The sequence below is a fragment of the Maylandia zebra genome, linkage group LG19 (genome assembly GCF_041146795.1).
Source record: "Maylandia zebra isolate NMK-2024a linkage group LG19, Mzebra_GT3a, whole genome shotgun sequence".
Classification (NCBI taxonomy): Eukaryota; Metazoa; Chordata; class Actinopteri; order Cichliformes; family Cichlidae; genus Maylandia; species Maylandia zebra.
In genome coordinates this window covers 9,219,029-9,246,008 of record NC_135185.1, presented here as the reverse complement: position 1 = coordinate 9,246,008, position 26,980 = coordinate 9,219,029, and the positions used below count along the sequence as shown (strand labels likewise).

Genomic DNA, 26,980 nt, shown 5'->3' with positions numbered 1-26,980 from the left:
GTTCTGATCATAAATAAATAAAGAGTTATTTAAAGTCTTCAGGTGAGTACAAGTCATAGTCTTCCGTACCCTGTCTTGGATGTATGCAGCTCGTTGGACTGCTGTCTGCTTCAAACAACCACACGGGGAAAATAAAGTTATCCTCTACCTCGCTCGTTGTTTACTCTGAGTGATGTCAGTTTCATGACATCACTCATAAATGTGATCTGTTCAGTCAGCTGTGCTGTGTTTAACTTCTGCCTGCTGTGATTATCTTCGTGCATCATCAGTGACTCACTGTGAGGAATGTAATTCGATGAGAATGTGCGGACAGGTGGGATAAAAGCTGCAGATTCAGTAAATCACTTTTTGGCACCCAGTCTGGCTCAGAGAATGGTGGTCGTGCTCACTCAGAGAAATAATGACAAATACCACAGACTTCCAAAATAAAAGTCCTATTGTACATCAAATGTACCCAAATAGATTATTGGATTGTAACTGAGACAGTCATGTGTTCTACACTTGAATGGTCTCCATGGGTTTGATCATTTTGTTGTTCTAGCCTTCCCAGTGCATTTCAGATCCAGTTTAACAATCTATTATTTGTTTCTCAGAGCGTCGATGGTTTGGCACCGCCTTACCCGACAAACCGTTTGAAACCCTTCAGTTCTACCACAGCACTGAGGCACTGCTGCTCCTGGAGATTCAGAGATCCAGGTTTGAAAGCAGAGGCGATGGAGCCTTCTCAGGGGTGGCTGCTAAACTTAGCTTTTCACATTAGAGCTGCCCGAACTCTAAGTCACTATAAACAAAAAACAACTGCTCTCAGGTCTGTTAGAGCCGCACACCCCGGCTTTTATTATGCAGCCACAGTCTTTACTCGTAATTTGTAGTCTGTATTCAATGTTGATTTAGTGATTGTTTTATACAGTGTACATTTGGTATAAGTTGCAATGCAACTTGCAATAAAACTAACCTTTGACTTTAGAGTAAGGCCATCAGCGAGGGTCTGCTGCAGAAACACTTCAGTACTAAAAGCAGGTTAATCAGTAACTTTCAGGACATAACGAGCTCTCCAGCCGGAGCAGTTGAATCATGTGAAACGCTGCAGCTGGTCTGAACGTTTCTCAGGACTGTGTGATCTGCAGCAGAGCCAGACTGAGGCCGGATGCAGTAAAGCACTTCCTAACAGGGATGAAAACATCCACACATTCCTGATGTCGGATTATTTTTATTTCCAGACATGAAAAATGAAGTCAGCTCATCATCATCATCATCACCACCACATCGGTCGGTCGTTGTGTTCAATAAAATGACAAATGTGCACATTAAATGAATATTCTGCATGTTAATAAAGAATCTGAAACTACATTTCCCATGATGCACAGAACAGCCGACTAACCCTGCAGATAGAATCTGAGGGGGCGGAGCTTCAGGTCAGAAACTACAACAAAACGTCCTCACGCGCAGCTTCAGAGTCTGTTTTTACAGCGCCGGAGGATCTGCTGGACCAGCACGGCCCGGCCTGGCCCAGGTTCAGGGTCAGCGCGGCTGTCCCAGCAGGCCAGCTTTAGCCGCCAGAGCCTCGTTCTGCTGGATGTGATACTCCTGGAAACGCATGGAGATCCTCTGAGTCATCTTCAGGTACTTCTGCAGGCACGACTCGGAGCAGCTCGACTGAAACACAAACGGCTGTGAGGATTTTATCCAGATGTTCCTTCACCTACATGTTTCTGTCATCCAATCATCTTTTTTTTACCTCCTCGGGCTTCACGTCTCTTGTGGTGAAGTCTCGGACGCAGTCCATGAAGCAGTTCTCCGTCACCTTGTTGTACGTCCCCAGAAACTCCTTAAACTGAACACAGGAAACAGACACGGCTCAGAAAACGGCTGCAGAGCAGCAACTCAGCAAAACAATCTGAGAGGAGAAGGATCCGAGGTTCAGGTCTGGGAAGAAATTTCCTCAAACAGGTTTTAACCTCCGTCCTCTCGCTGCTTCAGGCACGCTCAGTTTTAAAAATAAAAAAAAATATGATTCAACTACAGGTGGAGCTCATAAGTAGAACCGTTAGTGCAATTTCTGGCATTAGATTTACATGTGTGCTGGAGAGCTGCTCCTTTTGTTCACTAAAGCACATTTGTGAAGGAATAAAAAAAAAAAAAAAAAAAGTCTACTGCTCTGAAAAAGTAAATGTTCAGCGAAGTGCAGCACAGAAGCTTCCGTTCATAAAACAGTATTACAAAGAATAGTGTATTTGTCATAAATAAGCCCTTCAATATTCTTTTTCAAAAACTTTTAACCATTTTGTTTTTTTATTTTCTTCTGTTTTCATTTCCTGAAGTTTCACCTTTTTCCATTCATTTACCTCCCTTTTTACAAACTTGCTTTTCATTTCAGATATTCATTTCTTAACTATAATTTTTCATAATGCCATATAATATTTTCTAGTTTCATTTGATTTATTTTTATTTAATTTATTTTCATTTATAAATGGTAAATGGCCTGTATTTGTATAGCACTTTACACTACATTCAGTCATCCATCCATTCACACACTGGTGATAACAAGCTACATTGTAGCCACAGCTGCACTGGGGCGCACTGACAGAAGCGAAATGAACAAATTCCTTGATCAGGAAGGCTGGCTCTGTGGTCGGCATGAAGCTGGACACTCTGGTGACAGTGGCAAAGAAAAGGACACTAAAAAACAAAACAAAAAACTGCTGGACATTATGGACAATGCTGGGCATCCTCTGCACACGGCCATAAACAACCAGAAGAGTCTGTTCAGTGACAGGTTGCTTCTCCCAAAGACAAGCACCAACAGACTTAAAAACTCCTTTGTCCCACACGCCATCAAACTGTTTAACTCCTCTCTGGAGGACAAAGGAGGGGGGAACAACTAAGCTGTAGTGCCTCTTCACTTCACTGTGCAATACTTTTTGTTAATAGTCAGCGGTGCAATAGACCTCAATACTTGAAATGTGCAATTCACTTGTATTTTTTATTTGTATTCCTATTGTTGCGAGATCGATCAACTTTAGACCAGACAACAAACGACGGAGACTCCGGAAAAGTGCAATCAAACGATGAGTTTTATTATCACAGGAGAACAACCAACCATCAGCATACAGAATGTGTTGCTCTGACAAAAATACAATGGGTTTTGGTTTTATAGGATAAAATATCACACCTACGTCAATACAGTTCAAAAATACCTGGTGACAGACAGACAAAAGTTCAACTCGTACAAACAAGGGTTCATCACATATACTTTTAATAACTATAAACTGACATAACTTCTCTTTTCTACATTACTTGCCTTTTAAGGTAATAACTTCAGGTCTTAGCGTTTCTGAGAGCTAATAATGGACCCTCGTCATTAATCCCTAAGTAGAGTACTTTTGCAGCCAGTCTCAAACTGAAGTAGAAGACGCTTAGGCCTTCACTCAAACCTGCTACTAGATTAATATGTGTATTGTAAGCATGCATGCAATTAACCTGCTATGTTCTCATCTCCCCTCAGCATGTATCATCTGGACACTCTCACCAGTGAAGCTTAAAACCTTCTAGAATGGAACATCAACTCTTAACCAAGCACATTTATGCATTGTGTATAAAATGAACTCAACCTGTAAAAATAGAAAGGTCAATGTGATGACAGACATATTCAATGCAATTTTATAAACCCTGCAGGAAATATTACCGATAAATGATACTGTAAAACATGTTATTAATACATTCTTCATAAGGCAGATTATATGGTAGCAATAAAAGAATCTCTGAATCCCAACACTATTTATACGAAGGGGATAAATAGGAATACAAATAAAAAATACAAGTGAATTGCACATTTCAAGTATTGAGGTCTATTGCATATATATATTATTCTGCTCACGCTCTGTAACTTCTGTCGGTGCTGTGCTGAGGGATTAATAAGGTTTTATCTTATCTTAAATACTTTATCTTTGAAGTTACTTTTATCATACGTTCTAATTTACGTGCTTAATTTTTTACTTTAAAAACATTTCATGATCCTATCTCTCAATTATACGGTTTCATTTATTTATTATTTATGTGCATTGCTTTTAGCTACTCTTTAAAGGAATTTTTCATTTCTAAATTAAAACTAATTACTTTCTTGTCCCCTCATGTATTGGTCCCAATAAGCTGGCACAGTGTTCTGGCATTGACGGTATTTGAGTTTGTTTTGATTGATTCTGTTTTTATCTATTTATTTTTACCTACGGGTCTGTCGCTCTCTCCTTTTTTGTCCCTCACAGGCCTCCTTGCTGTATATCTGTGAAGGTTCTCAGTCATCCAGGTCATCGTAGTCTAAGGAGTACTCATTCGAGAAGCTAACCCAGAACTGAAGAAGCTTCTCAGACGAGAGGTGAAATGTAGTGATGGGTAGATGAGGCCTCGTGAAGCGTTTCAGCACATTCCCCAAACTGTATCGACACTGCGTCGGCACAGTTTTGCTCCATACTGACACCTGCTGGACCTTAAATATCATTACAGGCAACTTACTTGAGACTCACAACAGACACTGATTCAATGACCTAGTCATACTTGTACACTGTAAGGTATTGTACTTTCCATGGAATCATTTTATATCTTCTATATTACAAATATTGTAGAAATCTTTAAAATATATTATGAATGACATTATGTGAAAATTAAAATGAAAGTATTGTGAATGTAACATTACCCATTTAAATGTATTTGACTCAGAGTTTATTATAAATTTCTATTCAGAAAAATAGGTTTATCCAATGTTTTAGCATTCAGTCTATTGCGTTTTTTTGTTTTTGTTTTTTTTAAAACACACCATTTCCCCAGCTTTGGAAAACTCACAGGAACAGATACAGCTGGGGTAAACAAAAACTGTAAAGCCAGGTGGAAAAGGTTCTGATAAGATGTCTTCCTATTCCCTCAGTACGTTACACTCTCTCTCCACAATACTAAGGGGTTGGCAGTCCTTTATAATAAAATTCAGGACTGCCTGGTCCAGAGCAGTCTTCCTAGATGCTTGATTTGAAAATAATAAAACACATTAATTTAAAAAAAATGATGATAAAGATGTTTAGTGTCTATATAGGCCTACCAGTGTTCATTCTCGGTGTGTTTGTCTCCTCATTTTCATGTTTGGCTCTGTAATGCCTAAACACTGAGGATGTGCTTTTGTTTGTGTAAGAAAGCTCCGCAGAACAGATGCAACATTTATCCTGCATCAAATGAAATAAATAATTTAAACTTCAAGTCACATTGCTGTTTTTCCTGTTCTGATAGATTACACTGAAACAAAGACAGACAAACTTATTTGCAGTTAAAAGATCAAAATGATCCCACACAGCAGAAACATTTCTTTTTCATTCGGGCTCCATTTTGATGTGTTTTGTTTTTTAGTCTTTGCGAGAGTAATTTTGTGTTTTTTGGTGGCGACTCATTCCGTTGGCAAATGCGGTACCTTTTAAACACGGTTTGGCGCGTTGGCAATGAGCGATACAGCAGCTGTATCGATCACGTGACTTTTTCTTAAAGCGACGCACGCACCGATACAGGCATCGCTAGCTTGATACATGCGTCGGTGTTGCTGGACCCATCACTAGTGAAATGTCTTCCAGCAACCTAAAGAAGTCCAGACGCTTTTCTTTCCAAGCCCCTTCGACTCCTTGCTGTATAGTTCAGTGCGGGCTTTCTATGGACCCTGGAGGCCACAGTAACCGGACTTTGTGCCTCTGAATTCTGAGCCTCTTTTTTCAGAGTCGACATGAAAACTCTTGGGGTCACTTACCTGTTTGATCTGGTCGAACTCGGACACCTGGACCGCCATGATTCGGACTCTGTGGGAGGGGAAACAGGGCGACAATTAGCAGTAATGCTAACACACCAGACTCCATTCATAAATCCTCCATTTTAGCTCACTTCGTGGTCCGCCTCTTTTAAAGCTCCTCCGGCGCTCACGTGTTATTCTTTCAATGTGACTTTACAGGTGTACCGTTCAGCTTAGGTTGGCTGGTTTAGTAACGCTTCAGATAGCAGAGGTTACCCGGGCTTTAGTGACATGATGAACAAACCTACCTGATAAAACAGCACTTTAAACGGACTGCTGCTGCTAACGGCTAGCCCGGTTAGCGCCGTGTTCCCGCCCTGTGATGAGGGTCCCTCTGTTCTCCTGGGGATGTTCTTCTTCAGCCTCCCAAGCAGCAGCGCTCAGTTTCCCTTTACAGCAGAAGGAGGACAGTTTTTATTCCACCTGAGCTCCGAGCTGCCTGAGGGGAACCTCCGAGTGACGGACTGAAGGACGCATGCGCACAGAGCAGCAGATCCTCTCCGATATTTTTGCGACTTTTCATCTAAATTAAAAAGAAAAAAACCACATGAGGCTTACATTAAGCTTAACATTCAGCTATTAATTAATAATTTTAAACTCAAAACACAAATAAAAATGTACATTTGAGAGAAAAATGTGACGAATGTTCAGGTCAGAAACCGAAACTTACCGAAGAGCAACAAAAGTTCTGTGACTGGTGTTCCGTCCTCCAAATATAATCGCATTAAACTAAATCTAAACTTCATCAGTAAGTCCTTCTATAAAGGCAAACCATCTTCAATCATAATTTCTCCTGAACCAGTCCAACTTTACAGGGTCGTTTCAAACACATTTCAGAAAAACATAGAGTTCTCGCAAGCAGTAAAATGCACTCTGACAAAGAAGCTGTTTTCACAACTGCAGCTTCCAGAACGAGTGAGACGAGTGTTTCAAGTATTTATGAATGAATTCGTTTGAATACATTTTTTCAGTCATTTTCGCACTCATTGATTTTTCTATGATAGAGGTGTACTGTCCAGTTTTCGGCTAATAAATAAAATTTTAATTTGCTGTGTTTACTTTGTTTCTCAATGCCGTTTGTTCTTCTTCGTGTTTTGATTTTGAAGCGGAGTTTTTTCAGCATCCTGTCTGGAGCGGAAGCCGGAAGTTCGGTTGTTTGTTGTCAGCAACAGTTGCTGTGTTTGAACATTTTCTTTTTTCTGTCGTACTTTCTGTGGGGGTTTTTCCTGGCGTCTCGTTGGGGTGTAAATTATTTTAACTCTCTCCTCGCCCCCCGCGACGCTGACCGCCGCCTTACTTTGCCCGGCCAGCGGCGGGTTTTAGAGCCGGAGCGGGAAGTCTGGACGAAGTTAGCTTCCATGCTAACAGTGCAGCTTTAAATAAGCTTTATTAACACTGTAGGTAAACAGCGTCATGTCTTCTCCGGCTGCACTCAGTCCGGATCAGTCCTCCTGCAGCTCAGACACCGGGGACGTTTTAATCCGCTCCACACGAGTCCTCCACCCGGACCGGACCGGTCCCGGAGGCGGACCGGGACCCGGATCCGTCCAGATAACCGTCCGAAAACTGCGGGACTTTCGTCCTCCTACTCTGACCGAACTGAGACAGAATAAGCAGCGGCGGCGGAGTCCCAGACAGAACCCGGATATCGCTGCTTCACATCGGTCAGCAGCGTACTTAAAGCCCCGTAAGATCTCCGGAGGAGGAGACGGAAAACTCGCTGAGGCGATGGACACAGGTGGGGGGGTAATATAATACCTGGCAGATGTGTTCATTATTTTAAAACGTGCCCATACTGAAGGTGTGTCCGTGCATCAGGGTGTGGGGGAGTTTGTGAGGGTCATGGAAGAAATCCAGAAACTTTGGATAAAGTCATAGCTGCTCACGTGACTCACAGCTGCGTGGAGCTGTGCCGTTCACTTTAGCTCAGGGTGAGGTTTAAAAGCCAGCAGCACAGAGAAACACTGAGGTAGGAGTAGGGTTAGTTCACTAAAACTAGCTGTGTCGGCACATTTCAGTTCACTAAAGTAAAAATTCTTAGTTGTAGTCTTTTAAATAACAATTAAAAACTCAAACTGAAATGAACGTGGAAAATAAAATAGGATAAAAATATAGTGTAAATCTTTGTTGGTTTGAAATAATTCTGGGACATCGTGACTGACGAGATTTTAATGGACATCTTTGAGGCTGAGGATCGCTGTTCAGTGTCATAGATCGTGCCTGTGACACACACCCTCTATACAGCAATACAGGTCACAATAACGTTCAAAAACAAAACTAATAACTCTGCTACACCTAAAGCCATTAAACCAGACGGTCCTTTAAAAGCAGTGAAGATCGCATTTCAGCCAACAATCAGCAGCCTCGCGTTACAGATACGTCTCTAGACGTTAGACCAGGGCCCTATTTCAGGAAGCCGGTTTAGTGCAAACTCTGAGTAAGTATACCCTGAGTTAACGAAAACTCTGGGTTTTCGGTTTCACAAAGCAAGTTTAGATTAATTCTGAGTGAGTCACTATGACGACACACTCCGTGAAGCTAACCTGCCCCCTAGCAGGTTTACTTCAACTAACCCTGACTTTCTCCGCCGGAAACCTGACTGTAGGAAGTGTCAGACATGGTAAATGGCCTGCATTTGTATAGCGCTTTTCTAGTCCCTAAGGACCCCAAAGCGCTTCACACTACATTCAGTCATTCACCCATTCATACACAGGCGATGGCAAGCTACATTGTAGCCACAGCTGCCCTGGGGCGCACTGACAGAGGCAAGGCTGGTGGACACTGGCGCCACCGGGCCCTCTGACCACCACCAGTAGGCAAACACGGGGTTAGCATCTTGCCCAAGGATATTTGGCTGGGATTGAACCACCGACCTTCTGATTAGTGGCTGACCTGCTCTGCCACCTGAGCTACAGCCACCCAGGATGTTATTCCTGGGTGTTATTCCTGGGTGGCGTGCCCCTTCCTTGAAGAGCCAGTAGATGTTGAAGCCCAAATTCTCCGCAGAGCTCTCCGCCCGGAGAGAGTGATTAGAGCACGTTTGGACATTTTATCATTTCCTGATGATTTCCTGTGTGAACGTTACCGTTTTTCAGCACAATCTATAATTTATTTGAATAACATCCTCAGGCCTAATATTGCTCATGTGACACATCGCGGACATCCTCTCAGTTCTGTACATATTATTTGTATTGCACTTCGGTTTTTTGCAAACGGGAGCTTTCTGTATAATATTGGAGACGCTGAGCACGTTTCCAAGGCTACCGTCTGTCGGGCAGTCAGGAATGTTACAGTTGCACTGAAACGTCTCCTGTACTCGTTTGTGGTTTTCCCCGGTCATAGACCCACAAGATTTATCAAAGAGGGATGCCACAAAATTGCAGGTATCAGGATGAACAAAATTTAATTCATGATGTGGTGATACTTGAACTACTACTTAAATTTTACATTTATTTTCACGGTTCCCAGGTGTGATTGGCTGTACAGATGGCACTCACATTCCAATCATTGCTCCTTCAGTAAATGAAGGAGACTATGTGAACAGGAAGTCTTTCCACAGCATTAATGTACAGGTACATAGTTCCCTGTAGCATTTCAAACTAACAAATTATTTCATTATAGTAATGGATGCTAATTTGTGTTCTCTGCACTGTGAAGATCATATGTGATGCTGCCAACATTATCACAAATGTGGAAGCCAACTGCTCAGCCTCTGTGAGTGGTGGTGGTGGAGGACCCCCACCTGTTTTTCGGGCCTCCGCTTTTTTTCTGTTGGCTATAACGGGTCACATTTGAGCATACAGAGTAAGCAAATATGTACTTGTAATGTGCTCAGATAATTTCAATAAGTGCTTACAGAAAGAAAATTAATGTAGCCTCTAACTGCAATTGATTTACATCGGACAAACAGACCAAGCACTATGGCTCATAATACAATTACACCTTACCTGTTTGGACTATATTTTTATATTTCATTTTTACTTGCTGCCAGGAACGTTTGGAGCCTGTTGGGTTGCACCTGCGCTCACATCACATCACAAAATAAAATGTATGAAATAAAAAATCAAATAAAAAATAATAAAATAACGTGTAAAATGGGTGGAAATCCCTAGATCAATGTTTAAATTAACACTCACGCATTGACTCTGTCGGCTATGTTTTGCCATGCATGCTCCCTTTCTTTCGCAGCTGTGGCTGTGTTACTTTTTTCCCGCAAAATTTGCATGTTATCGGCATATGCTGCCATCAGAATTTCGGCCTCAAGCGCTGTAAAATACATTGACCGCGCCTTCTTTCCCTCCGTCTCCATGGTGACTCGCTTAATCTGTGCTCCACTAATCAGGGCTTTATGTATCCTCGTGCGCGTGCTTAACTTGGGGTTAAAGCAACTCCACGTTGACTGAACTAATTGTTATCAGCCTTTCTGAAACCGAATATTCCGAGTTGGACAGTTCGGGGTTACTCGACCCTGAGTATCGTTTTTCACTCTGTTTTCTAAACCGGCTTCCTGAAATAGGGCCCAGGGGTCCGTTCTTCGTACCTCGCTAAGTAAGTTAGCTGGATTTGATTGTTGACGATTTCGCTGATCTTGGATCGTTCGGTTCTCCGAAGCTCATCCGGGACTTGCTGTCATAGCAACAGATCCGTAAGCGTAAACCTGCTCGGGAGCAGGCTTACTTTATGTAAACAGGATTAGATCGCGGCCACTCAGGTATGTCCGCTTCATTTATACGAAAGCAACAGCGATATTCCACCACTGTTTCACCATAAATAAATAACATCAATGTAACTAAAGATAATGCAGTATTTGATTCTTTTATTGATTCCATACAGATACATACTAGAGATGGTCCGATCCGATATTACGTATCGGTATCGGTCCGATACTGACCTAAATTACTGGATCGGATATCGGAGAAAAATAAAAAATGTAATCCGATCCATTAAATATCACGAAAGCACCTCACAAAACTTGCAACACGCCGTAACTCACCTCAGAATGTTAGCACGTCGGAGCAGTATGCATCACGTGATAGAGCGGCTGTGGCATGCCGGACCTGTCCTGGTCTGGATAGCATTTGGAGCTTCGCTAGCAACCCGGCATTTCATCTCCGACAAAGTTATCCCGAGAGAAGTAAAGCAAGTGTGTAAGTCCATCTCTGAATGTTAGTAAAGCATTCCTGCGTTAAGCGACTGCCTCTCACTCTCCGGCTGCTACTTCAATTGTGAAAGTGCTTAATGATCAGCTGATCGGCTTTTCTGTCGGGAGTCCGTCTCTCTTGTTTGTTTTTGGCCCACTTTGCACCAGAAAGAGGAAACCAGCGGCTGAACAACAGCAGCACGTTTAAGCTTGATAAGCTGTTGTAAGAATTTATTTAATATTACTTTCTACTCGAGGATCTTTTTCTAGTAGCTGACGCTGGTAACTGTGCAGGGGCGGATCTAGCAAAGTTTAGCCAGGGGGGCCGATAGGGCATTAACAGGGAAAAGGGGGCACAAAGACATACTTTTCTTTCTTATTCTCATTTAAAATGTCTAGCTTTTAATAAATAATTATCTGACACCCAAAGTTTTAATTTGATGTAAAATGATTAGAAGTCAATTACTGTATATAGTGACTATTAAGTCTAATATATATACCCTAGTAAGCTATAGTACTTTTTACTTTGGGAAGGTACCATCTGTGCAGTCTGCAATTTTGTTGAAGAAAGATGTTGAATCTATTTAATATTTCTTGAAAAATTATTGATTTCTGTGCATTTTTTTTTTCCACACTGCATCAAATTAAGGTTGATTACGTCGATTAAGCATCATGAGGTGGAGCGTGAGGGGTGGTTCCCTATTTTTTATTTATTTATTTTTGTTGTTGCTGGGAGTTGGAACCCTATTAGTTAGGTTGCTTAATATTTACGCTAAGTACTCTTTAAAATACCAGAATAGGGAGGATGGTGTAGGTTTAAGTTTATTAGATTGATCAGTATTGCTGAACTATGAAATATTTTTTTGTATACAGGTATAACAGAATAGCTTTAGTGTAGTTGTTGTTTTAAACTTGAGTATGAACTTATACAAAATGCAGCAAGATATTTACAAAAACAGTTTTGTTGATTAAAAAACACTATATCGGATTCATATCGGTATTGGCAGATATCCAAATTTATGATATCGGTATCGGAGATAAAAAAGTGGTATCGTGCCATCTCTAATACATACAGGTCATTTCCTAAAAAAAGGGAAATGTACTATTAATCATTCTATTTCATGTATTTGATTGTTTCAGATGTAATTCATATTTCAGAGTAGTAATAGTAAATTACTTCGTGTAATCAAGCTGAGAGACCACGGCTATAAAAGCGAAGGTGGATTTGGGAAGTCTGTCGCAGTCATGTCCTGTCCGTATACGCGAGCCACCCATTGCGGAAGGTGCAAGATTGATAAGGAGAGTTTTCAGAATTCAGCGTATATTGCGGGACAGACAGGATCCTTTAGCTCAGCGCGACAGTGTGCTCATAGAGAGATATCGATTTTCCCGTGAGGGTATTATTTACTTAACCAACTTGTTGAAGAGGGGGTGCAGGACCACCACCTGTCTTTTTTTGCTCTGCCCTTTTCTTGGTTGCTGTTATGAACAAACAAACAGATTATTTCAGGGTCTCTTTTCAAGAGACTAAAAGCAATATAAGTGATAAATATTACCATTCTGTGGAATATTCTTATATTTCACTTTACTTGTTCCCATGTTCTAGTGGGTCCTGTCGTGGCTCTAATGTGAAAGAGGATATAGTGTAATATAATAAATTTACCCTACCGCCTACTGGTGTTGGCCAGAGGGGCCGATGGCGCGATATGGCAGCCTCACTTCTGTCAGTCTGTCCCAGGGCAGCTGTGGCTACAACCGTAGCTGCCTCCACCAGTGTGTGAATGTGAGAGTGAATGAATAGTGGCATTGTAAAGCGCTTTGGGTGCCTTGAAAAGCGCTATATAAATCCACTCCATTATTATTATTATTAAATTACTTACGAGTTTGATTTGTCAGCAACTTTCTGCCAGCCCTCTCTCCTTGCTTTTGCAGCCGTTGCAGTGTTCCCTTGCGTTTTAATTAAACTCTGAAACTCCTGAAATCCCTCACTCAAGAGTTCTTGCTCTGCTGCCGAAAAATACTGAGCGCGCTCCTTCGACATTTTCGCCGACCAATCAAAGGGTTGCCGATCAATGTTTCTACTATCGATGCGTAGCCCCTGTTAAGCCACCCAGTGATCTCACATTACTTCATCCAGCTGTACTAATCATCAACAACAGGTGTGTTCGGAGAACCGGAATAGCGAGCTCAAAGTTGGCGCGATGATTTGATCTTGGATGTGTCATTTGATCTTGGATGTAGTAAGCGAGGTACGAAGAACGGACCCCAGGGGTGGGCAATCTCAGTCCACGAGGGCCGGTGTCCCTGCAGGTTTTAGATGTGTCCTCGAACCAACACAGCTGATTTAAATGGCTAAATTAGCTCCTCAACATGTCCTGAAGTTCTCCAGAGGCCTGGTAACGAACTAATCATGTGATTCAGGTGTGTTGACCCAAGGTGAGATCTAAAACCTGCAGGGACACCGGCCCTCGTGGACTGAGATTGTCCACCCCTGCGTTAGACAGAATTTCTTCACACATGATCGTAAAAAGATCAAAATTCATATTTTTTGTATTTTAGTTTGACTCGGTGTGAGAGTGAGCCTCCGAGACTCTCACACTTCTCACCATAATTAATCAATTCAATTTGAGTCGTAAAACGTTCTGTGTTTATCTTTAATCATCACAATACTGACTCCACCTCTGCTTGCATCATCAGGTGACGACGTCCTTACGTCACGGTTTGCATCTGGGGGTCGAGGAGTCGTGCTGGCGGCTTTGAAGCAGCGGTGAGTGAAACGTGTTTCCTCAGACTTGCTACAGGTTGCTCATAAAAACACATCTCATCTTATCTGTGATGCTCAGCTCTCACAGCGCCCCCCGCAGGAGGGAGGTCAAAGTTCACTTCTTGGACCCGATGCCGCTCCACTCTGCGGGAAACCCCCCGGACTCCCCTGCTCTGAGCTCCCGGGATGCAGCGAAGGATGCTGGGGTCCAGATGGAGACGCCGCTGTCCTCTGGTGACCTGGGAGATGCCAGTAGCACTGCCGCCGCCGCTGCCACTGCAGCTTTGGCAGCTGCTGCTCCTCTCTTCAAGGTGAGTACAGCTGATAGATCGATTCAGCCCGTACACATGTTTATTTCTGCTTTTTCCACATGTGAGTCTCTGGGACTGACTCACTGCTGCCTCTGCTGGACATCAGAGGAACTGCAGCTAATGTTTAGCACCTCTGTTTGTGTTTGTTTACAGGCTCAGTCTGATATGGAGGCTCGAGTGGCTCAGCTGGCTGACGGCATCCAGAAGCTGCTGCAAGCTGACAGGTAAACTGTGTGCACCTGTCGCCTCGTTATGCTGAAAACAAAAACAATAAGAGAAAAATAATTCTGTGTTATAAAAAGTCACTTTAAATGAAGTGGAGATGTGACATCACTGTGACATCACCGTGTCATCAGGGAGGGTGGGGACAGAGGGCGGAGCATGAGCCAGCAGACACTGCAGCACCTGGAGATGCTGCAGTGCCAGCAGGTGCAGCTGCAGGTGAGTACAGGAACACCTTTAATGATGTCACCGTGCTGAACAATAGCAGCAGGGCGTGTCAGACGTGTTATCCAATCAAAGAAAATGTAAAACCTGGGAATTGTAGGAATAAAGATGCGACGCCTCCTGCGTCTCTTTCTAAACTTTCATTGGCACTTCTCTCCTCCAATCAGAGCCAGCTGCTGGAATCAGCCCTCAGGATAGCGAGCGGCCATGCTTCAGACCCGCCGACGCACCTGCAGGTCACACACCTGGATGCTGCAGGTAAGCACACAGCAGTTTGTGTTGGTCAGCATGAGGTGCGTCCTGTGAGTCCTGACATCAGCTCAGTGGGTCAGCCTGGAGCTTACACATATCGGTACAGGGGAGGTCACAGGAAGGTGGAGTTTGCAGTGTGCTACTACTCAGAAACATGGACAGGTGTACCAACAGCAGAGCAGTTTGCATGTTTGTGCTGTGTACTGTTCCGACCCACACATGACATTTTGAATTATTTAGCAAACAATAGATTATAAATATCAACCTGTTTGTCTGCCTGATAAACACCTGAAACATAATTGTTTCAAAAACCCTGTAAAAAAATAAAATCATTTTCTTTTTTCATCCAGTAACTGAAAAATCTTCCAATATTTTTTTCATTTTATGGCTGATTTAAAAACACATTGTTTGGACTTAAAGTGCAGAAATACAGAGAATTTTTTGAGGTCTTAAAATGATAAAAATGTTATTTGTTTGTGTATAACAAACAATGATAAACAAATAACTAAGTTTTGGACTGTCAGTCCCGAGGTGTAATGAGGAACGTGAACCAGCAGGTGGCAGCTGTGTGTGTGTGTGTGTGTGTGTGTGTGTGTGTGTGTGTGTGTGTGTGTGTGTGTGTGTGTGTGTGTGTGTCAGTACTGCAGGCAATCCGGTTGTTCAGTGATGACGCGACGAATCCTACTTCGGGGTCTAAAGTAGTCTGCGTTTAACCTAATTTTAAACATTACTGTAATCATGTTTTATGTTACATAAAATTGATTAGTGGATCACTTAACAAAAAGGCTATGAAAACTAGTACTATTTGTAGTAATTACAAATTATTTGAATGTTTGAAATTCTTTGTATTGCACCCCCTGGCATATGTTAATTTTGTTCTGATTGTATACATGTTCTGTATACTGTTTCTTAATAAAGTTTAATATTTAAAAAAAAAAAAAAAAGTAGTCTGCGTTTAATATGGCTTTTGTGTTGTTAACATGTTTAATGTTATGTATTTTCTTCTATTTAATCTCAAAAAGCTCCTAAAACAGTCAGTAATCACTGTTGACCTCCCTCGGCTTTTATTACCACTAATCATTTATTTAAGCTCAGTTTTTAAAACCTTAAGATGTAGCTACAGCCCAGCCCATGCAGCAGTATATGAATGACTAACCTCGTATTGTGGATGGATTATCTCAGTTGTTCTCCTGGCTGAAGTTTGGTCCTTTTACAGCATCCTGCCATGCGATTACATTTGTTCCTGACCACCGAGAACACTCACGTTAACTTTTATCGAGTGGGAAAAAAGTTAGCTTGTTTATATTATGCTAACATAGCTGTGTCGCTAGCGGTCATGTAGCACATCATTATATACCAGCTAGCCCAGCAGTAACCTTACAAACGTCACTGCTGTCTAGTTTTCTGTCTTCATTTATGCTGGAAGTGATAGCAGAGCTGTACGTTTTAATTTTTTTCTAAAACCCCGCAGTCAGGACATGCTATATTGTATTTAGATAGAAGCTAGCAGGGAGTTAGCTTCTAACTCCGTTAAATGTCAGAAATTCCGTTTTCATGGATGCCTGGATGTTAAACTCAATTGTTACACCTGGTAGAGCAGAACGCTGATCATTTTATTAAAGATGAAAGACTTTAGACAGTTTTTCAACTCTCAGTAATGTCATAGTGATTGAAGGAAACGGTTTCCAAGGCCTAATCCGTGGATCGACTTCCTTCGAGGCGTGGACGTCTATCAGCAGAGAATGTCCCTTAGTCTGTAACACAGTCAAATATATTCTCAAGTAATATTCAAGCATGCCATTCAGCGTGTTAGTACGAGCTCGGGAGCAGCTTGGGAGAACAAGAAAACAGAGACTGCTTCAGGTTGTCTTCCCAAATTGACTCAACTTTATTCACAAGTACAACAGTTTATATAGAGGGTAAAATTCATGAGACAGCAGATTATCAGTTTAAACCAGTACAGACCAAGATAAGGGAGCGTCTTCCTGCCCTTGGGTGAAGAAGCATCCTTTGTGTAGTTTATTAGTTCAGCTACAATTGTGATTATCTCAGCGACATATTTTCAAGGCACAAAACAAAGAGTTCTTTCATTAGTGAAATCTGAAACAAACCATTTGGCCTTCAACAGGCGTCTAAAAGATTAAGAAACTAATGTAGCTGAGGGAGTGATCTCTGTGGTATTTCAACCTTGTACCAGCCTGTGATTCTCACACATCAGTTCTTGGGTCAAAGAGAAAAATAACTAAAACAAAGGGGCCTTATTGAATGACAGAGTTTTCCTGCATAATGTCACTATAAAACAATATCCAGTAAATGCTCCCATGGTACTAAAATACCTAACAGTTATCGTTTGATATACGGACCTGCAGCGGAGTTTAGACCCAGACACGGCTAGTGACGTCAGACTGAACAATCGGATGGAGACAGTTGTCATGGTAACCAGAGTGTTTGTAGATGCTGAATTTAGATGTGTGTGTGTGTGTGTGTGTGTGTGTGCACATCTGTCGAGGCAAATATCGCAGAATTCATGTCTGAAATTCTGAAATATGCTTTCAACATCTTCATGAGATCCACCTGGAAAATCCTTGTACACCTTTCCAGGCCTGGAAAACATTGAAACTTCATGGATGATTAACCTCCGTCTCTGATTTGTCTTCTTCTTCACTGCAGCAGCAAACAGCCTCGGCGCCCAGCCACCGAGCTCCTTGCCAAATGTAGCTGTCCCTCCTGCCCCAGTTACCATGGAAACGCATCGCCTTGACCAATGGGCAGATCAAACCAGGTGAAGGGGGGTGGGGGGAGGATGTTTTTGTGGGTTTGATGGAGGCGGTTTTGTTAAACAGAGACTGAGAGACACAGACAGGAAACAGGCTCAGGGTTCAGGTGCACTCCTGAGACACCTGGAAAAGCTTGAACCTGCTTATTAAACAGCCACCAATCAACACGCTCAGAAGGACTCTTGGTTTTTGTGGTTGTTCTCATTTATGTGACGCGTTCAGTGAGCACACATGGAGATCTGAAGGGATGCAGGGCCCGCACAAAAACAAATCTTTATTACGTTTTTCGTGTGTTTATTTAAGAAAGAAAAATAAAGATGTTTGATTATTCGCACAGATCCACGTGAACCGAATAATCAGCTGAAGCTGAAAATGGAGGCAAATAAAATCCTGTAAGTCACAAACTGACTCCAAGCTGGATTCAGATGTGCACAGAACTGGTTTGACTGCCGGGCTCTACACGGGCTTTCTCCTGGTTTAAAGAAGTCTTCAGAGGTGTCGACACACATTACTATCAGTGATCTGCATGTGGTCACCGTTTGGTCTGAGTCAGTTAAACCCACCTATGAAAAAACAAGCCAGTGATTTTCCTGCAGTGGAAGAGCAGAGTGAAGCCCTCGTGTGTTTTAGAGACAAAGGTTAGATTAGTTCCTGTGCAGTGATGCTTCAGCTAAAGCGATGAAAGGTCATGTGAGAGCATGTGGAGGTGCTGATTGGTCTGCTCGGTCAGTCGGAGTGCTGTGTGAAGACTGGAGCAGGTGGAGACATAAAGGAGCCTGGGAGCGTCTGAATGCTACAGCAGGTCTGCGTCGCTGCATTTGCATAATCATTCATAGTGTGTGTGTGGGGGGTGGGGGGGGGGTGCTACAGTTGATCCTGTATTCTGCAGCTTCTCCTCGCACGTTTCCATGGCAACGCCAGCAGTATCCATGAGAGGCACGCAGATGCTTTTGTGTGTTTATGGAGATGGCACTAAGCCAAAGCCGCCACCCATTGCTGATAACTGAAAAACCGCAATATTCCCAGAATGCACCAGTGTAGTGCATATTTTCATAACTCACCTGTGTAAACTCTGTCAAGGCAAGGTTGCATATCAGGGGCGTGGCCTTTTTGACTGACAGGTGGGTGTAGCTGCTAGCTCGTGCTAACTGGACTGTGGACGTGTTTGTGTTGCTGTGAGGTTTCTGTACAAACAGACGTCTTTTATTGTTATGAATGAGCAGGTGACTGTGACAGCCAAGGCCAAACTGCAGCCAAGTCCCTCTGTGAGTTACAGGCTGTGAGGTAACCCCATACTGTTTGTGCACACTCTGCTTGAAACTAGTGTAGTTTTTATTTTTCCGCCTGTTTGATGAACTGCGTGCGGACAGCTCCACAGAGACTCATTGCTCAGTGATGTGATTGCTGTCTGCAGCAGAGCTGAAGCTGCTGTGTGGAGAATCGGGATATTTTCCACAGTCAGACGTGCTCTGAGCACTGAGAGGCTCGGGTCAGAGAGCTGCCCATCACGTCACATCATGTCTGACTGCACGGCACCTCGATCAGGAGACACACGAGGGGAAGGAAAGAGGCAAACAAACCTCTCCTATTGGTCAGTTCTTTGCTTTAATCTAAAGAGATTTACAGTATACCACAGTAATCCTTTGCTTACCGTAGTATACTGCATGTGTTACACATCACAAGACTCATTTTTACTTATCGCTTATTTATTTAACTGTGCTGCACAGCTACACTGAGGGTTCAAACAAGAGCATAAATTAACTTTGCTGAGCTCTGAAGACAGAAACCAAAGAAACATCAGAGCAGCGAGGGCGATCGAGGCTCAGTGCATACTGAGAGAGAGAGGAGGGGTGGGTTGGAGCAGAGAGGTAAAACCTGCCTAGCAACACGGATGCCTCTGCAGCCCAAACCCCCAGGGTCCACCTGTAATATTCCACCTTAAACTGCTGTGAGGTGATGAAACACCTATGCTGTTGTTTCCTCTGAGGAGGGGGGGGGTTGATCTCAAGAGTTTCTTCTCATGGCAGCAGACCCCCACCCTCAAAAGCCAAAGACTGGTAAAAGGAGCAGGAGTTATTTAAAGAAACAAGCTGTGATACTTTTATGATGACTCGTGAACAGCCCCACAAACTACAGACAAAAATATGATGGGGGGGGGAGGCCTCAGCCCTCCCGCTGTGTGCCCCCTCCGGACCCGTGTGTGCTGGGGTCAGACCCGTGAACCCCGGCAGCTGGAGTGCTGCAGGTGGAGCGGGCTTCTTCTTTACCTGGATGTGACAAATACAGGATGAAGAGGAGGAGGTGGGGGTGACACAGATGGGGGAAGAACGAGGGCAACAAGTGAGATCACGGAGGGGGAGGGACGGTGACGTCAGCTACTCCACCAGGTGGCATTGTGTGAGAGGGGGTAACAATCTGAATTCCTCCGCTTCCCCGGGAGTGATGCATGCAGGGAAAAAAAAGGCAGAGCTCCCTCCTCCTCCCTCCTCCATCTCTGCAGCAGCACACGGAGCTACAGCAGCAGGAGGAAGAGGAGGAGGAACAATAAGCTCAGAGGAGGCTCCGCAGTCCGGCGGCGTGTCGCAGTTTTAGCGGGAGCTGGTGAAGCGGCTGCCCGGAGGAGGAGGCAGGGGGCCGGCAGAGGGAACATGTCCTCCCCGCAGGTGTCCCGCCGGCAGTCGTGCTACCTGTGCGACCTGCCGCGCATGCCTTGGGCCATGATCTGGGACTTCACGGAGCCCGTGTGCCGCGGATGCGTCAACTATGAGGGCGCGGACCGGATCGAGTTCGTCATCGAGACTGCCCGCCACCTGAAGCGCGCTCACGGCTTCCAGGAGGCCCGCGGCGCCGCGGGAGCGCCCCCGCAGCAGCAGCCCGGGGCGACGAAGAGCCAGGCGGCCATACTAAGCGGCAAAGAGCCGCCGAACCACCACCACCACCCAGCGGATGGTGCAGCCAAGCCCCAGCATCCCGGGACGGACCGCTACTCGCTGGGACGCTTCGACTACGGCGGCAGGCCGCCCACCGGGCTCGGAGGACCGAACGGCTTCAAGGACGACGGCCCGCCGGAGCTGAACCGCCAGAGCCCGAACTCCCGCGGCAGGACCCCCGCCGGACCGCCGTCCGCCGCCGTGCCACCCAGCCTGCTGCCGCAGACGGGCCGGGCCGAGCCCGGGGCGAAGCGGCCCGCCTCGGTTTCCGCCGCCGACCCGGACCGGGAGCTGAAGGAGAAGCAGCGCAACGCGGAGGTGCTGGCAGAGTTGAGCGACAGCCTGCGGAGCCGCCAGGAAGAGTGGGCGGGCCGGCCGAAGGCCGTGCGCGACACGCTGCTTGCGCTCACCGGAAGCACGCCCTTCGACGTCCGCTTCAAGAAGGACCACGCGCTGTTGGGCCGCGTGTTCGCCTTCGACGCCGCGTCGAAGCCCGGCGCGGAGCATGAGCTGAAGCTGTTCATCGAGTACCCGAGCGGCTCCGGGACGGTGTTCTCCAGCGCCTCGGGGGTGGCCAAGCAGATGTACCAGGACTGCATGAAAGACTTCGGGCGCGGGCTGTCGTCCGGCTTTAAGTACCTGGAGTACGAGAAGAAGCCGGGCTCCGGGGACTGGCGGCTGCTCGGGGACCTGCTGCCGGAGCCGCTGCGCTTCTTTCGGGAGCCGCTGTCCGTAGAGCTGCTACCGCAGCCGCACGCCGACGGCGGCTTCCCGCTGCCGCCAGGACGGGCGGGGGGCTCCCGGCCCGGGCTGAGGAAGAGGAAGGCCTCCCCGGAGCCGGACTCTGCGGACGAGCAGCAGCGGCAGCAGTGGCTCGGGGGCCCGGGCGAGGCCCTCAAGACCCCCCCGGAATCCGCCACCGCCCCGCCGCAGAACGGACAGTCCCCCATGGCCGCGCTCATGTCAGTGGCGGACGCGCTCGGTAACGCGCACTCGCCCGGCAAGGACAGAGACTCCGCCGCGCACTCCAGGCACGCGGCCGGCAGCCCGGCGTCCCCGGCCTCAGCCTCCAGCCAAAGGCGCCTCTCCTCCCGCAACGGGGACCTCGGGCTGCCCGCGCAGGACCAGGTGCACGCGCAGAGCGTGCCCGACTCCCCCGTGGCCAACAGCGGACCGCTATGTTGCACCATCTGCCACGAGCGCCTGGAGGACACTCACTTCGTGCAGTGTCCCTCCGTCCCCGGACACAAGTTCTGCTTCCCCTGCTCCCGGGAGAGCATCAAGGCCCAAGGGGCTTCCGGGGAGGTGTACTGCCCCAGTGGGGACAAGTGCCCGCTAGTCGGTTCCAACGTGCCCTGGGCATTTATGCAGGGGGAGATTTCCACCATCCTGGCTGGAGATGTGAAGGTAAAGAAGGAGAGGGACCCCTGAGGAGGAGGTGCTGGAGCCTCAAGCCCAGACTTTGTTTTTTATATTCCCCTGGATCACAGCCCAGGTCGAGGTACTTCAGCCTGCCCCCCACAGAGATTCGCTCTAACTTAAACTCAGTCAAATATTCAAACCATGAAGAACAGCAAACTGTTTCAGTCGTTTAGAGTCTGGACTGGTGATCACGTGAAAGCTTTTCTGATTTAACACTTTCCACCTTCCTTTGTCATCGTGTCTGTTTTCGATGTGACGGAGGTCAAAGGTTGAGTTTCAACCTGGCGTCAGTAAAATAAATGAGTGTTACTGATCCAAAGCAGCGCTGACACTCTTCAGTTTATACGTCGAGCTGCCTCCAGCTCCGTGTGTGTGCAGTAAGATCATGCATGCTATAGTTTCTGTCCAACACTCAGTCTTTTTTACTGTGAGGCTTAAAATAACCTCAATATTCTGTTAAAATGAGTTCATGTTATTACAGGTGTGTGTGTGTGTGTGTGTGTGTGTGTGTGTGTGTGTGTGTGTGTGTGTGTGTCAGTCATTACACCCATGAGTACAAATGTGTGACCACTGCGCCGGACCGTCAGCCTGTTTCTGTATCTGTAAAGAAAACCTGATAAAAATACGTTGAAGGCTTGAAACGGAGATTATCGTGATGCAGTTTAATAAACGTCTCGGACAAGCAGACGATTCTTATTTTGAAACAAAGAAATATGTTAAAATTTATAAGAAAAATGTAATCGTCCAAATTATCCAAACTCCGATGTATGACATCAGAGTGATCTTTGGTTCGTCTGGCGTTTAAACTTGTGCGTTTACTTTGTGAATGAGTCGTTTGTGTTTTTGTCTGTTGTTCAGGACGATGTGCTCACAGACTGAAACAGTTTGACTGAAACATGGAACATTACTGATGTTAATCTGTGCCTGTTGTGTGGGTCCAGGTGTCGCTCCCACCGTTGCTCATGTTCGTCTGGAGTTTGGTTAACATACAGTCACAGTTTGTGTCCGAGTCGCCGTCACACTTCTCACAGTGAAACTCACATCAGTTATGTTTGTTTAAAACGGTCGTAAATTCTCCCTGTTTGATAAACGAACCCGTTGACGACCGGGTGGAGAAACGCGAGGGGAGGCGTTGCTCACGTTCAGCGTTTATTACCTTTGACTCTTTCTAATTAACGTCGTGGACATCATCAAGCTCGTGATCTCAGAATGACATCATGCTGTGACTGTTGTGAAGCAAAGGTCTGTTAGCAGCGATGAGACCGGCGGGGAGTTTCACGGCGTCTTTGTGCACGTTCCCACTGCAGGAAGCGGCCGGTAGGACGCCGTTTCAGGAGGAGAAAGCGCTCACTTACAATCCGTCGCTCCACGTTCCCACTCTGTGGAGCCGCACTCGCCGCAGCTGGAGGGGCTCTTCATGGAGGGTTATTCCAGAAATGCAGCTGAAGCTGTGGAGCACGCTCACAGCAGGTCCATACCTGTGTCAGGCGTCCTCACTGTGAGCGTGCACACACACTCGTCTTGAACGGATCGTCACAACGATCGCCACCGTCCGCTGTGAGCTCACAGAGCCTTTGTTAAGTTATTGCTCGTGGTTTTGGTGCCTTTAACGAGGCGTCGCACAAAGATCAGCTCGGTAACGTTCTCGGCGGTAGACCGTCACTCCTGTGGCACGTCGACAGAAGCGGGGGGGGTTGAGCTTAAGATGATTAGACAATAACTGGCTGTGTGCAGACTTGAACTTTAACCTCAGGCTTGTTGGACGTGCGGATGAAACGGGCGTCATGCTGTTTACAGAGCCGCTCCTCGCCTGAAACAGCTGCAGCATCAGTTCACCTCCTCTAACCCAACATGGCTGAGAGGAGGCGCGGCCGCGTTCGCTCGTGACTCTGATCTCTGCAGCAGCTTTGAGACGAGTACAGACTCTGACTCGCTGCAGCCGTGAGCCGTCACCGTTCAGCTGTGCGTGTTTGCTCCTCATAACTCGCTTATAGAAACTTTCTGGGCTTTAAAAAACCAACAAACTTCATAATTGGATTTGTCTAGCGAATAAATGTTATGTTTCTGTTGCACCTGGATCCACAAAGCAAACGCAAAGATGGAGGTCAGACTGATGAATTCTTCATTTTCAGTCAAGTTAAAACAAGTTAACTCCCAAATGCAGAGAGTTTCTGCTGTGGACAAACTGGTTCCAGTGGTTTGAAGTGAACCAACCAAAAACGCCTCGACTTTGGCCCTGACAGTTGGAAGGTAAAGTCACCTCGAGGAACACATCTGCTGCTCGTTTGCTGGTTTTCTTCTGTTTGAACTGGACAGGAAGTAAGACCCGTGAACACGCTAGCTCTCTGACGGCTGTCGGAGAGACTAAACAGGAAGTTTGTTTCTTCTGCCCTGAAAGCCAACGGTGTCAGAGTATAATTATGCCGACGTTTCACTGCAGATGTAAACGAATAAATCAGCATAAAAACAGACGAGCAGGACGTAGAGTCATGTTTAAACGACCCTTGGAATTGTGTTTCGTTTCTACCTTGTGTCATGATCTAAATGTAAAACAGAAAAAAACCTTTTGTACTTAAACTGTGTCAGATGTTTTGGGACATCAAAGAGGAAACCGTGCACACGCCGTCTTCCCTCCGTCCAGGTTCCAGCCGAGTTTGGAGCAGACAGCTGAACTTATAAATATTCTACATGTGGATGTTTTAGAAAACGTGTTTAACAAAGAAACGAGCGTGTTGTGTTGTCGTGGAGATGAAGGCGTGGTCAGTGCCGTGGTGTTTAGGAGGTTCAGTGTGAGGCAGCCGGTAGTAACTAACACATGCTCCATTTTTACATTAGAAAGTCGTGTCTGTAAAGAAAACAACAAAAAAAGCAATTTTTTTTTATTTTTATAGAAATAATTTATTCATATTATCATTTTGAATTTGAATTTAATTTTTCCTTTCTAATATATTTTGTACTGCAATAAGAAGCCCCTCCTCTGTTCCTGCCTCACATTAAGGTTCAGCTTGTTTTGTGTTTCTGTTCAGATAAAAATGAAACTAACACATTTGATCTTGTAACGTGCCTTGGAGCTGAGTCGGTTGTAATAAATTCCTTTTCTGTCAAACGTGACGTTTCTTTAATGCCACACTCGACTTTATTTTGAAATTCTGGTGCTGGAATCACTCACGTCCTGTGGCTAAAGGCTTCTTTCAGTAGAAACTGAGTCAGGCTGTGATGGAGCGGCTCACCTGTTTTTCCAGAAGTCCAGCTAAAGTAAGAACACTGGAGCGTCTCACTTATTGATCTTTACGTCTCCAGGAAGTTGTGTTCGGATCAAATCCGGGCCTCTCAGGGAAAACAGCCACATTTCCACCGTTCGCTGTGGAGCTTAAACACAGCACAGGTATTTTCTGAATTTGTCAGCTCCTGAAATCCTGCACTCAGTGTCTTCACATGGACGCTTTTATGTTCTTGTAATTCCAACATTTGTATTTGACAAAGATGCAGATTTGATTGACTTGAAGCCAAGAGCGAAACTTTCTCTGCTTATGCGTTGATGAAGAAACTCGAAATGTTGAGCCTTACTTTTCATTTTACATTCACTTGAACTGTGACCTTTCCTTTGTCACCAAACGTGATCAGCATTGTAATGAAAGCTTGAGGAACTCGTCCATTTTCGGGCTGTGTTGGACTGTTTGGTGGGCCAGATGTGGCCCCCGAGCCACATGTTGGAGTCACAAATGTTAGAAATGATCATGTGAGAAGGAGCCGAGCGGCACCAAAGTGTAACCAGCAGAAACGCAGATCAGCGTGGTTAGCATTCACACAGCGAGCTGCTGCACTGAGCCAAGGGCACCTTAACCATCACTGTCCACACACACACACACACACACACACACACACACACACACACACACACACACACCAGGGGTGTTTTTGTTGTTCAAAGAGAAAATCTGCAATGCAGCAAGAAACTACAAGTACAGCGAGTACTGCAGTAATGGTAGTACCGGTACTGCATCAGGAGTTTGTTAACGAGACAGCAAGGACTCTGATTAAAGACACGGCGTCGTATTAAGATCCAGAAACTGCATCTGCTCAGTTCACCTCTGCTGCGCTCTGATTGGCCGCGCAGTGTCTGACAGAGTGTTTTTGTGCGTGCAGCTGCAGCAGCCGAAGCGGCTCAGACAAAGACACAATGCTGCAGGTGTGTGGATTTACAGCAAGCTGCTCTCAAACCTGCAGCTCGTTTCTCGCGCTCTGAGAGCGAGTCGGGACATCCACAACATCAGCGGCTGCTCTGAATGTTTTCACATTCTGTGGCTGATCGCGGCGTGTGGGGACGACACGGTTGCCTACAGCTCGAGGGTGTCGCGCTCGCTGTTCTGATCACAGAGGAGGCAGCCTCTCTGCGAGCTATCCTTACTGTATAAAACGTAGATATTGACAAAGTTCACTTGCAGTTGAAAGGTCATAAATTGCAATAACAGGTGATATAGGTGGTTTCATGGGATGTCTGGGGCTCCCTGCCTGAGCTCATTGTTAGAAGCGTCATGTTTATCCTGAACCACAGAAGCATGACAGCATCCGCTCGAAAACTGAAAAGTCTGAAGTCTGGCACAGTGCGGTGAAGAATGCCAGCTTGGATCAGTCTCCATGTTCAGACACGGTTGAGTTAGGCGGAGTGGGCAGAGCCTCCGTCAGTGAGTCGGCGCTCACGTGGGCTGAACGTGCAGAGCTAAATAAAGACATGGAGTCGCAGCGAGGTTTGATTCATCTGTCTGCGCAGCACCGCGGTCGGTTCTCTCCCCCTCCTCTTCGTTCGCTGTAGCCGTGGAGGAGGATGCTGTTGCCATGGTTACCAGCTTCACATTTAAAGACATAATTTATTCAGGAATGTGCAGAGACAAGCGCTGCAGTGATCGGCCGCTCTTTAAACACTGACAGAATCATAATCGTAGGCGTCAATAACTTCACATTTGTGCCGATAAACAAGCCCCCACCCCTCTCTGCGTGTCACGGCGTTGACTGCATTTAAGACGATGATGTCAGCACTCTTTTTTTTTTTTTTTTTAACTTTTTTTTTTTAATGTCCATCAGCACTCCCCGCCGGCCCCCCCAACCCCACACACACACCTAT

The 26,980-nt window shown here is 45.6% G+C and overlaps 3 protein-coding genes across 8 annotated transcripts in view; 2 read left to right on the top strand and 1 right to left on the bottom strand.

Annotated features, from left to right (window-relative positions):
* Positions 1 to 1,194: 1,194 nt before the first annotated feature.
* Positions 1,195 to 6,828, bottom strand: timm9 (translocase of inner mitochondrial membrane 9 homolog). 2 transcript variants are annotated; one of them, XM_024806258.2, is made up of 5 exons: positions 6,486 to 6,828; positions 6,064 to 6,338; positions 5,777 to 5,825; positions 1,739 to 1,834; positions 1,195 to 1,656 (listed from the first exon to the last, which is right to left on the bottom strand). In XM_024806258.2, the coding sequence occupies exons 3-5, from the start codon at positions 5,813 to 5,815 to the stop codon at positions 1,522 to 1,524; spliced, it is 270 nt and encodes an 89-aa protein (XP_024662026.1). In that variant the 5' UTR covers positions 5,816 to 5,825; positions 6,064 to 6,338; positions 6,486 to 6,828; the 3' UTR covers positions 1,195 to 1,521. The 2 variants fall into 2 exon arrangements, with proteins under 2 accessions (XP_024662026.1, XP_076733692.1); XM_076877577.1 differs by lacking the exons at positions 6,064 to 6,338; positions 6,486 to 6,828 and adding an exon at positions 5,908 to 6,048.
* Positions 6,829 to 6,953: 125 nt separating this feature from the next.
* The window catches only part of kiaa0586 (KIAA0586 ortholog), a 34,087-nt gene continuing 14,060 nt past the window's right edge, over positions 6,954 to 26,980 (top strand). For all 5 annotated transcript variants that reach the window (XM_012924318.4, XM_012924321.4, XM_012924320.4 and 2 more), the window contains exons 1-7: positions 6,954 to 7,553; positions 13,653 to 13,722; positions 13,799 to 14,030; positions 14,184 to 14,254; positions 14,387 to 14,471; positions 14,645 to 14,735; positions 17,400 to 17,511. In XM_012924318.4, coding sequence (XP_012779772.1) covers positions 7,229 to 7,553; positions 13,653 to 13,722; positions 13,799 to 14,030; positions 14,184 to 14,254; positions 14,387 to 14,471; positions 14,645 to 14,735; positions 17,400 to 17,511 — 986 coding nt within the window. In that variant the 5' untranslated portion in view covers positions 6,954 to 7,228. The remainder of the gene's footprint in view (positions 7,554 to 13,652; positions 13,723 to 13,798; positions 14,031 to 14,183; positions 14,255 to 14,386; positions 14,472 to 14,644; positions 14,736 to 17,399; positions 17,512 to 26,980) is intronic.
* On the top strand, positions 19,572 to 25,527 carry irf2bpl (interferon regulatory factor 2 binding protein-like). The gene has a single exon (XM_004569914.4). It carries the CDS (start codon positions 20,155 to 20,157, stop codon positions 21,865 to 21,867), a length of 1,713 nt encoding a protein of 570 aa, XP_004569971.1. The 5' UTR covers positions 19,572 to 20,154; the 3' UTR covers positions 21,868 to 25,527.